We start from the raw sequence: 11138 nt of genomic DNA, 5'->3' as shown, positions 1-11138 counted from the left end.
AAATGGCACTATGAAAAGAAGACATTAACAATCCCTCACTAAAAGAATCATGAGAAAGGATGCTCTGTTACTTGTATTTTATTAGATTGCATATGATAATTGTAATTTATTCAAATACTATGTTTTATTTATTTTTTAGTCTAAAAATGTGTTGGATCCTGGTGTGTGATGTCACTTTTCTCTGGTCTTATAACCCGGCCAAATCCAAGGTCTTTGTATAACATCCAGCTAACCTACATGAGCGGCTTTGCGTGAGTATTTCTTTAGTTTTTCTAGGCGTATGTTAAAGATAATGATTATATATATATATATATATATATATATATATATATATATATATATATATATATATATATATATATATATATATATATATATATATATATATATATATAAGTCCAAAAATAATTACCGGCACTCCAGGGACTTTGCAAATGACCACACAAACAACTTCGGTTTTTAAGTCAACGTTTCAGTCTTGTTTATTACAGACTTTCATCAGGACATTTACTGCTGCAGTTATTTGGCACCGGGCAGAAATTTGGCATTTGGAGTGCAATTGTTAATTTTGGACTTATATATATATATATATATATCTATCTATCTATATATATATATATCTATATATATATATATATATATATATATATATATATATATATATAGATATATATATATATCTATCTATCACAGAACGTTGATATCCACGTGAAATAAAGATATGATTAATGTTAATGAAAGGTAGACTTTGCTTGAAAAAAAAATCCATCACATCCTACAGTTTATTTTTCAGAAGTGTAAAAGAACCCATAAGTAAGCCATGAACCTTAATCTCTATTAAATACTCCCATTATTTGCACAGAGAATAAAATAAACAAATGCTTATTAGTTGTTATAAAAACCTGTTTCTTCTTTTAAAATACATGCAAAGGATTTAGAATGATACGGTTGATTCTGAGTACAGTATGGGGTCAAGCTTTTAATTGTGATAAATTACATTATTTTTGAATTTTTTGGGGGTAATTTTGTACCAGATAAACAGCTAATGATTTCAATCCATCAATTGCTTTGTGATCCAGGTCCTTTGAAATGCCTACCAGTACACTTGTTTGCATCTCTGCAATCTGTTTATTCTCTGCACTTTTGGAACACTTACATAGTAATAAAAATGTTTTTTAATTGCTACAACGTTATTTTTCCTTTGGTTTTAGGAGACAACGTGTTTGTGAATACTGATACGTACTCGGAGGTTTGGATTCTGTGATAAAGATGCAGGCCGAGAATGAGTCGTGTGCTGCAGAGCCGTCTCTCGGTTATGCGATTTGCATTTTGCACCTGTGCCTGGAGTGGTTAGAGCTGGACAGTTGGGAAGACTACTTGAATTATGTTGCCTATCTCTTGTGGGTCTTCACACCACTTATAATAGTTTTCATCCTACCCTTCCTTTTTGTCATTTTCTTTTATCTATCCATCCTGTTCCTCCATGTGTACAAGCGGAAGAATGAGCTAAAAGAGGCTTACTCAAACAGTATGTGGGATGGTGCTCGACGTACGCTGGCAACTCTGTGGGATGGGCATGCTACAATATGGCATGGTAAAAATTTTATTAGTTGTGGGTGCAAATAAGACAATCTCATGTGGATGGGTGTGTAACAATATGTATTAGACTTGTGCATTTGGATTTGTACAAGTTTTAATTTTAACAACATTTGCCAACTTTGTTAATTTGTACAAGTGTCTGAAAAAGAGGAGGGACCCCAAACAAAACCAACACAAATGAAGTAGAGTTCTGAATTTCTACTTGCATTTCATAGGTTTCTTACTATCTCATTCTCTCACTCTCTTAGACAATCATTCATTCTCTCTCTCACTCTCTCTGTGTCTCCACTTACCACTACCATGTCTCCTTTTCCACCTTTTCTTGTTATCTTGTCTTCTTTCTTAATCAGCTTATCTCCAGTATCAGCTCCGTTAACCAGTCCTCCTGGAGCCTCTGCGCAAACCCTTTCTCTCGATTGGATGAACAGGGGAGAGGCTGTCCCTGTGGCAATCTGAAAGGCCAGAATTATTAGAACCAAATTGTAGAGAAATAGCTGCAGAAACACTTCTCTTTCTCTACGGATCTGTCTGTATTATTCTGGCCTCTTGCGATACTTCCACAAAAGGATGGCGCCGTGGCACTCACCCCAGGGACAGCTTCTCTCCCGTTCCTCCAAACGAGGAAGAGGGTACGCGTGGAACCTTGGCCCTATTGTGGAAGCACTCTGGGAGGCCTGGTTAACAGAGCTGATACCAAGGGGGAGAAGCAGACAAAAACAGAAGACAGAAAACAAGAAGAGGCACGAAACAAAGCAGGGCAGTAGAAAACGAGACTGGGACACAGACGCGGTCGGTGGAGACGTTTAGAGAGAGAATGAGAGTGTTAGTGAAGACAATTCATTTTATTTCCCAATGGATAAAGCCCTCTGAATTTCTTCTGAGACAAAAGGGCAGAAAAACAAAGTTCGTTGTTGGAAATGAAATGGAGCAAAAAGGAAAAATAATTGTTCAAATCTTTTTTTTTTTTTTTTGGTCCATTTGCACAAGTCTAACATTTATGTACCTGAGAACACTCTAGTCTTTTACTGAAAGGAGGTTATGTATTTAAAAAGAAAACCATGAAAAATGTAATCGAACAATTCTCATGATCATACGAACTATGGTTTGTCTTCCTCTTTAACACTTGGATAGAAGGACACACTCACATTGCTGTTTTTTTCCCCTAAAATACCATCATAGATAAAGTCTCTGCTTTTGACTAGTTACTTTATTCATTATGGCTAGTATTAAATTATAGCAAGTTAGTTTTTCAAAACATATGAGTCGTTTTACTTGTTTTGATAAGGGTCGTCCTTTCTCTGTCTTTGCAGGTTATGAGATATGTGGCATGGATAAACTCCCCGATGAGAGTCCTGCATTAATTGTGTATTATCATGGAGCACTTCCTGTGGACTACTATTACTTTGTGTCAAGGGTCATCCTCCTCAAGGGGAGAACCATTCACTCTGTCGGGGACCACTTTTTGTTTAAAATACCAGGTAAATGCTTGTACATAAATGTTAGTCTAAGGTAAAGAGATAATAGTCCGCATTCTGGTATATGACTTGATGTATTAGCCATGGCTATGGCCAGAAAATGAACAACAGATAGTTGGCACGAATGTTGTAAATAATACAACCTGAACGACATAAAAGCTTCTTTTTTTAATTTGGCTTCTGGAGGTGAGGCTTCAGAGTTTACAAACAATGCACACCATCTGGGCCCAGTGGGAACGACATGACTGCTGACAATGGTGACCTACAGTCATATATTAAAGGGGTGTGAGGGACAGTGAGACAGAAGGTGAGGGGCTGTTTTGTAGAGGATGACTTGATCAGTTGATTTTGTACAGGCAGCTTGTATTTCATGCCTAGCCATTCAACAATTCCAAAGAAGCTAAACAGGAGGCTACCAAATGTTACCTATTTAAATTGGCGTTCTGTAGAGACAGGCCAAAGAGAAGACATTCCAACCACAAACAAAAGTTTAAAGCATGAAGTAAGGAGGTTCAGAATGATTGAGAGTATGTACATTTGCAAGCGAAAACAGTAGAAACTGTAACTCTTTCAAACTCCTTGTTGTACGAACCCTATGAGACTTTGCTTTGACTATGTCAAAGCAACATTACCAGGGTGGTAGGTATTGTTTTGAAGAGCAATGAATCGTTTAAAGTTGACAGGTCCATGCTAGTAGCTACCAACTCTGTTAAACACCATACAATATGTTGCTCTTAAGACTAGATGTGCTTGAATATGAATATACTTTTTCTGAAGTGGGCTTTTCTTTAAACTATCTTAACAATCATGTTGTACCAGTTGAAATTCAAGGCACTTCCAGCTTAACCAATTATTTTCTACATCAAAAAGAGCGCAAGTCCACCTGCGGGTGTATGACAATAGTTCATATGGTTCAGTTCCTCTTTCTCCACGCATCGGCTGAACCCCTCCTCTCTCTCTCTTTGTCCAGAATCCCATTAGCAGCCTTCACTACTGTGAAGCTCTCATACCTACATGTCAAACACTGAGAAATCCTTTAAATCACCAATAGACAGAGCGTTGCTATTGAAGTAAGTACGGTTTTGTACTTTAAGTAGCTTGGCATATAGTCTTTAATGTCAAATTCTGCTAACTTTTCTTTAAAGGCAAATCCCATGAAAAATAAATTATTTAATTCATTTATTTCGTTTTGTACTTCCTTTATCTACGGACCCGTAGGCCGCCATTGTTGGTAGTCTTGATATTTATTGTGACTTTCCCCAATCAAACACTGCACTGAGTTGGACAGCCACTTGGTCTCTAGGGTTGAAGTGGTAAAATATCCTTGGTTATGAATAGATGAAGGCATAAACTGTACTTGGTGAAACTCAAACACGCTAGTCATTGATAGAACCCCCACATGTTTTTTTTTTTTTTCTCTTACCGATTTATTTGAAACTTTGTCTACAATGATAATTTACTAAACCGTGAGTTGAAACCTTTTACCTCACTATGCATTATTAAGTCGGTAAGATGATTAAACATAAAATTAGTTCTTATAATCAATATACCGTAGTTGCTCGATTATAAGACGACCCCCCAAAATCTAAATATTAATTTAGGAAAAAAACAAAAAGCCTGAATATAAGACTACCCTATAGGAAAAAAGTTTTACTAGTAAATATTAATTCATGTAAACAATTTTTTCATATTTAATAAAAGCTATGATTGAGAAAAATGTATATTTTTTTTATTTCCTTTTATTTGCCAACCTGCCCTCCCAGTTATGCACATCTGCCCCCAGAAATGCCTTATACCCCCTATTTGCCAGTCTGCCCCATGATGTGCCTTTTAACACTCTATGTGCCACTCTGCCTCCAGAAATGTCTTATACCCTCCTATATGCCACTCTGCCCCATGATATGCCTTTTAACCCCCTATATGCCAGAGTGGCATATAGGGGGTTAAAAGGCATATCATGGGGCAGAGTGGCATATAGGGGGTTAAAAGGCATTTCTGGAGGTGTGTGTATATATATATATATATATATATATATATATATATATATATATATATATATATATATATATATATAGAGAGAGAGAGAGATATCTCTGCTAACAGCAATCACACTCCTATCAAGCCAAGGCAGCCAGTACATGCTGGAACCTGGGGATGATAGGAGTGTGAGTACAGCCTCCCTATGCCATGCTACCACCACCACCCCCCTTACACATCCATGCTATCACACACTCATTCACAAACATTTAAATACTCATTCATTCCATTAATCACACATACTTGCTCAAAAACCCTCCCCCACCCGCTTACCTGAACTGCAGATCTCTCACTCGAAGACTTCTGCAGGGGCCCGGCTGTGCGAGCAACTTCTCTGGCCCCGCCCCCAGAGGAAGGAGGGGGAGGCAGAGCACCGGTAAGCAGCCTGGCCCCAGGCGGAGGTCTGATTAGAAGACGACCTCGATTATAAGACGAGGGGTATTTTTCAGAGCAACCGATTAGCAAAATAATAGATTTGTAGATAAAGCAAATATATTTTATTTTCCTTCGTTTCCTCCTTGAGCCAGCGTTTTTCCCAGTGTGCGCTGCAGGCATTTCTACAATACCAGGGACCTATATATGTCCTATAAATGTCATGGTCGACCTTTTTAAAGGGCCAAAAACAGATTTTTCACAAACAAGGTGTGCCATAAAGAAAAATGCTCACTATGTTATCAGTCCTTGCAAAGTGAAGTTCTGAAAATTATTCTGACATGATGTATAGCGATTTATGTACTTCTCTCTTGTAAGGTTTAAGACCACTACTTGAGTTGTTTAACGTAATCCACGGACCAAAAGAAGAATGCGTGAGAGCGCTGAGCAACGGTCACCTCTTGGCGATATCACCAGGCGGAGTACGGGAGGCGCTTTTTAGTGATGAAAACTATACTATAATTTGGAAAAATCGGACGGGTTTTGCTCAGGTGGCCATTGATGCTAAAGTGGTGAGTGTCATGGTAACCGGCTTTGCGGCAATATTGCTGAATGCAACGTGTAGCTCAAGTGTTTAAAAACATTTAAAATTTGGTAGCCTTTTCAAACACCAAACATATTCAAAGTTAGTAATTTATATATATATTTGTTGCCAGTTCAAAATACAGGTTTATTCATATGCATACTAGAAATACCCAACATAGAAACTGGTATGCATTGCATTGAGAAGACCATTTTTATTGTACTGCTGCCTGCCAGGTCCAGAAAACAATGGCTGTGCTTACCTTTCTGAAAATGATGTAAAGGATACAGATCATTGAGGCTGTGTGTAGAGTGACAAAGTATACATTTCCAGTTCCAAGATGCATGTGTGCTTTTTGGTCAGGAATGACTAAAAGTTAAATAACTTGCGTAATCGTCATCTGTTCTTGTATTGTCCTAACTCAAAAGCATGTGGCTTCTTCTCCGCTACCAACCAACATGGTAGTGGTCAATGGTTCTGGTAACAGTTTAGTCCCCTAAAGTATAGTGATGTGTGCTACATTCCGATGCCCTGAAAGATTTTTTTTAAAAGAATTAATCATGGAAACTGATGGTGTGTTTTCAGTAACTTCATTGAAATCTGATTTTTTTTTTTTTTGTTTTGTTTTTTTGCCTTAGCCCATCATTCCAATGTTTACACAAAACATACGTGAAGGATTTCGAACACTTGGATGGTTACGTAAGATTTATTATTGAAATTAATGCCTATGTATAAAACAGTGCCCTTTGTGGGGAGAGGAAGTGCACCAGTTGGCATTGACTATTATATTATTCCCATTACTTCTCCCTTCTGTTATTCACACAGTTCTTACCTGCCACTGAACTGAACCTGAACTTCTGGTGCAACTCCCAGCACCCTTGGTCATTCTGTAGCAGATAGTGCTGTATATTTGCATATTGAGCTGCTTGATGAGCTGGTTCATCATCAGCCAATTTACAGCCTAAGTAATTTTTTGGACTTGGCACCCGGTATTGTCATCTGGAACCAATTGCATGGAGGTTGCCGAGGGGCAGCTTGGGGCTCTGCCTTCAGTAAGTCCCTTTCAGTGAGGCGTATAGTCTGGCCATTTGTCTCTACTGAATCCATCCGGCAGCCATACTCTTCAATCATGACGCATTGGTTTTATAGCATATGCAATATGCATTTAAATCCGTTACTTCTCAAAACTTTGCACCTAATGCATGTTCTGGTGTTATGCCAGAAAGCTGTAGCACTTCTAATTCTTCTTTTGACTAAACAGATTTTGTATAATTCCGGACCCCCGGTAAAAACACTAGATTTTCATTAGTTTGATTTGCTTTTCATGAAATCTGAGAGTGGGTTTGTATTAATTACAGATAATATAATTTGACCGAAGTGCTCCTTTTCATTTTAATTATCGCTTTCTTTAATAAGGTTTGTTCCAGTGGCTTTATGAAAGGTTTAAGATTCCTCTTGTTCCTTTGTACGGGGGCTTTCCAGTGAAACTTTGCACACACCTTGGCGATCCGATCCCATACGATCCAAATGTCGGTGCTGCTGAGCTGGCAGAAAAGGTGAGGAGCATGAATAAGGTTACCCCTTTTTCCTTAGCTGTAATGTATTTATGCAGCCTAGTGACTGCCTAACATAGCTGGAAATACATTTCCTCTGGGGTTTTCAAAATATATAAGATTCATTTAATTGTTTGGGAAATATATATCTGGTAATTATAACGTAGGCCAAGTTACATTTTGTAGAACATGTCTCATCCTTTATTTTCTTTTATACCCGAGTCATTCTTTCTCAGCTCCGTTCATCAATAACAGATGAAGCATTAGCGGGATCACTTGTTCTGCACATGTTGGTTGTTTCATGAATATGTAATACCGTATTTGCTCGATTATAAGACAAGGTTTTTTTCTGAGCAAAGGCTGCAGAGATCAGAGTTCGCGGCACCAGCACCGGTGCGGGGAACTCTGATCTCTGACAGCCGGGGAAGGTCTGCGCGATGGACGCAGACGACCCCCGCTGTTAGCCACACCTCCTTCCGGCTGCAGTGTAAGTGCGTGGGTTCTCCACGCTGCCCCGGCTGCATGACGGGAGTCAGAAGCACCAGTAAGTTGAGGGGGGGGTGTTAAATGGGGGGCATAAGGCATTTCTGGAGGCAGAGTGCTCTATGAAATGCCTTTTAATCCCCTTAATGCCACTTTGCCTCCAGAAATGCCTTTTTAACTCTCTATACACCACTCTGCCTCCTGAAATGCCTTACACCTCCCTATATGCCACTCTGCCCCATAATATGTCTTTTAACCCCCTTAATGCCAGAGTGGCATATAGGGGTAAAAGGCATTTCTGGAGGTGGAGTAGCACATAGGGGGTCAAAAGGCATATCATGTGGCACAGTGGCATTTAGAGGGTTAAAAGGCATATCATGGGGCACAGTGGCATATAGGGGGTATAAGGCATTTCTGGGGCAGATGTGCATAACTGGGGGCAGGTTGGAAAATAGGAGGAAATAAAACCAAAATATTTTTCTCAATCATAGCTTTTATTAACAAACTATTGTTCACATAATTTACATGAATTAACATTTACTGGTAAAAAAAAATTTCCTATAGGGTCCTCTTATATTCAGGCTTTTTCTTTTTTTCCTAAATTAATATTCAGATTTGGGGAGTCGTCTAATAATCGAGCAAATACGGTAATAATGCACTCGCCAAGCTACACTCAACTACTACGTTTTTTCCCACTATTTAATGACACAGAGACAAAACTTTGATAATATTTTTAGGACATAAGCACTGGTCTAGACTGAGAACGCTGTTATCATGGTGAGACAAACTTTGAATATAAATCTCTGTAAAAGTGTTTATCGTCCCTTTTGCATTGGCGTCCATAATGATAACTAGCCCATATCCTCTTTTTACGGTATCGCATGTCAGGAGAGATTCTTTCACGTTTCTTGGAGTTTGTCCCAGTGTGAGATGTCTGTACAAGAAGAAGGGGTATAGAATGAAGACCCAGTCACACCCCACTAACTGAACCGGAGACAAACTAGCTGATATCAGTATTTAACTGCTTTATTGAAGGATATTAATTTAGTGTTATTCTTAGTATTCTTATTTTGCTTTTTTGCAGACAAAGTGTGCTCTTCAGTCTTTAATTGATCGGCACCAAAAAGTACCTGGGAACATTTTACGGGCTCTACTGGAAAGATTTCACAAGAGGCATAAAGAAGACTAAATACACTTCAATGTGTTTGGATTATGTATATATAGTTCTGAGACATTTGAAGGGTTGGTGTTTTAGTTTGTTGTTGACCACACGCCGTAAAGATTGTAGCATATCAATATTTAATAAAAATGTAAGAAAACATTAGAAGGTAACGGTTGGCATATGTCTTACTTGCCATGTTTTGAATTCAGAGTTCTGTGTAAAAGCTGGCCTTATCACCATAACATCCCATTAGCACTTATTCTTCTGGGGGCTAGTGACATCTCGGCTAATCCTAGTTCTCGTTAACCCCCTATAGTTCCAGCCCTGTTTATACAGACCAACCTCAAACACAAGCTCTGCTTTTGTTTTGAGTTTTGTCTCACTTTCTGTATATCTGATTCTCCTATTGTCATACTTGGGGGACTATAATTGCCACATTGAGAATCCCTTTCTTCATCTAACCTCTTGATTCAGCTGTCTTCAGTGGACGAAGTCCGGCACATAGATATGGTCATTGTCTTCACCAGGCATTGCTTCACTTTTCTGTATCCCCTTTGCCACTCTCTGACCACCACCTTTACAACCCTTGCACCCCTTCCCTCTCCTAGAAAGATGCCACGCTATCTCTGTTCTTGAAACACTTGTGTCTTCAACTCCTAATGACCTAAAAAGCAAACTAAAGGAACACTGTTTAATTGTAGTACTATGTAACTTGGAAACCATGACTTTCTGTAAGTTCTGTAAATTGCACTTCCTTTCTTCCTCTGATTGTATCTGCATGTCTGGCAACTCCTATTTAGACTGTCAGCTCTACGGGGCAGGGACCTCCATTCCTAATTTGTTCATAACTGTTACACCCCAATCAAAATGTGTATAGACTACTGTACTCGTTATATTACAGCACTTACTGTACCTCCCCTTTTAATATACTGTAAAGCACTAAGTAAATATGTTACAGCTCGATAAATCAAAATATTTATACATATAATGCAATCAGGGACACAAAATAGATCTTATAGTATGTTATGTTAATTTAGGAAAACTGTTCAATTAGCCTTTAAACTTACATGAGATGAAATGCCTGCAACTCATTGTTACGTGAGACCCCACTGGCAGGTTTCCATGACCCTCAGGGATTTTAAATGAGCAGTTGCAAAGATCATGGTTGCCCACCTCTGAGAGTATATGTAGTGTTACGGTATTGTATTACGTTATTAATGACCTATTTCCTTATCCAATGTTTCTGAAGCATGTTAGATTCAGCTTAATGAGCAAGATGAAATGTAATTAAAAAAGACGGCATATAATTACGTTCCGCTGGTGTTTTTGAAACCCTCCGAGTCTGGAAAATAAAGGGGATGTGTTGCTTTAGCAGATTAAATTCTGCTTCATTTGTTTTAATGCCAAAGATGTCACTTTTATATTTATATTGTGTTAAGATATAAATGACATGTCATGTGAAAAAGTACACACACTTTGAAGTCCATGGTTTTACGTATCAGGACATAGCAATCATCCATGTGGTCAAATCCAACAGGTGAACTACTGTTGCTCAAATTGCTGAAAAAGTTCATGCTGGTTCTGATAGAAAGGTGTCAGAGCACACAGTGCATCGCAGTTGGTTGTTTATGGGGCTGCAGACCAGTCAGGGTGCCCATGCTGACCCTTGTCCACTGCCGAAAGTGCCTACAATGGGCACATGTTCACAAGAACTGGACCACGTGGATGAACTTCCTTTTGTAGTCTCATACAGTCTAACCTGTAATTTCAGAGGAACTGTTAGATTATTCTTTGTCTTGAACAGCAATCAAGATCACAGCTTCTAAGTCTTCTTAAGCAGGTTTATTCAATAATAAAGTAATATACATACAGTA

General features: G+C 38.5%; 1 protein-coding gene across 2 annotated transcripts; it reads left to right on the top strand.

Annotated features, from left to right (window-relative positions):
* Window positions 1–137: 137 nt before the first annotated feature.
* TMEM68 (transmembrane protein 68) lies at window positions 138–9423 on the top strand. 2 transcript variants are annotated; one of them, XM_053465974.1, is made up of 7 exons: window positions 138–251; window positions 1212–1594; window positions 2910–3077; window positions 5862–6055; window positions 6705–6765; window positions 7483–7622; window positions 9187–9423. In XM_053465974.1, exons 2-7 carry the CDS (start codon window positions 1270–1272, stop codon window positions 9289–9291), a joined length of 993 nt encoding a protein of 330 aa, XP_053321949.1. In that variant the 5' UTR covers window positions 138–251; window positions 1212–1269; the 3' UTR covers window positions 9292–9423. The 2 variants fall into 2 exon arrangements, with proteins under 2 accessions (XP_053321949.1, XP_053321950.1); XM_053465975.1 differs by lacking the exon at window positions 138–251 and having other exon boundaries at window positions 1255–1400.
* Window positions 9424–11138: the final 1715 nt, after the last annotated feature.

The sequence above is a fragment of the Spea bombifrons genome, chromosome 5, assembly GCF_027358695.1.
Source record: "Spea bombifrons isolate aSpeBom1 chromosome 5, aSpeBom1.2.pri, whole genome shotgun sequence".
In the NCBI taxonomy this organism is placed as follows: domain Eukaryota; kingdom Metazoa; phylum Chordata; class Amphibia; order Anura; family Pelobatidae; genus Spea; species Spea bombifrons.
This window is presented reverse-complemented; position numbering and strand designations above follow the sequence as displayed.

Excerpts from the sequence above, each read along its gene's own strand:
- TMEM68 (XM_053465974.1), top strand. The coding sequence starts at position 1,270 with ATGCAGGCCGAGAATGAGTCGTGTGCTGCAGAGCCGTCTCTCGGTTAT. Across the intron at positions 6,766-7,482 it reads TCGAACACTTGGATGGTTAC|GTTTGTTCCAGTGGCTTTAT; the intron begins GTAAGATTTATT and ends TTCTTTAATAAG. Across the intron at positions 7,623-9,186 it reads CTGCTGAGCTGGCAGAAAAG|ACAAAGTGTGCTCTTCAGTC; the intron begins GTGAGGAGCATG and ends GCTTTTTTGCAG.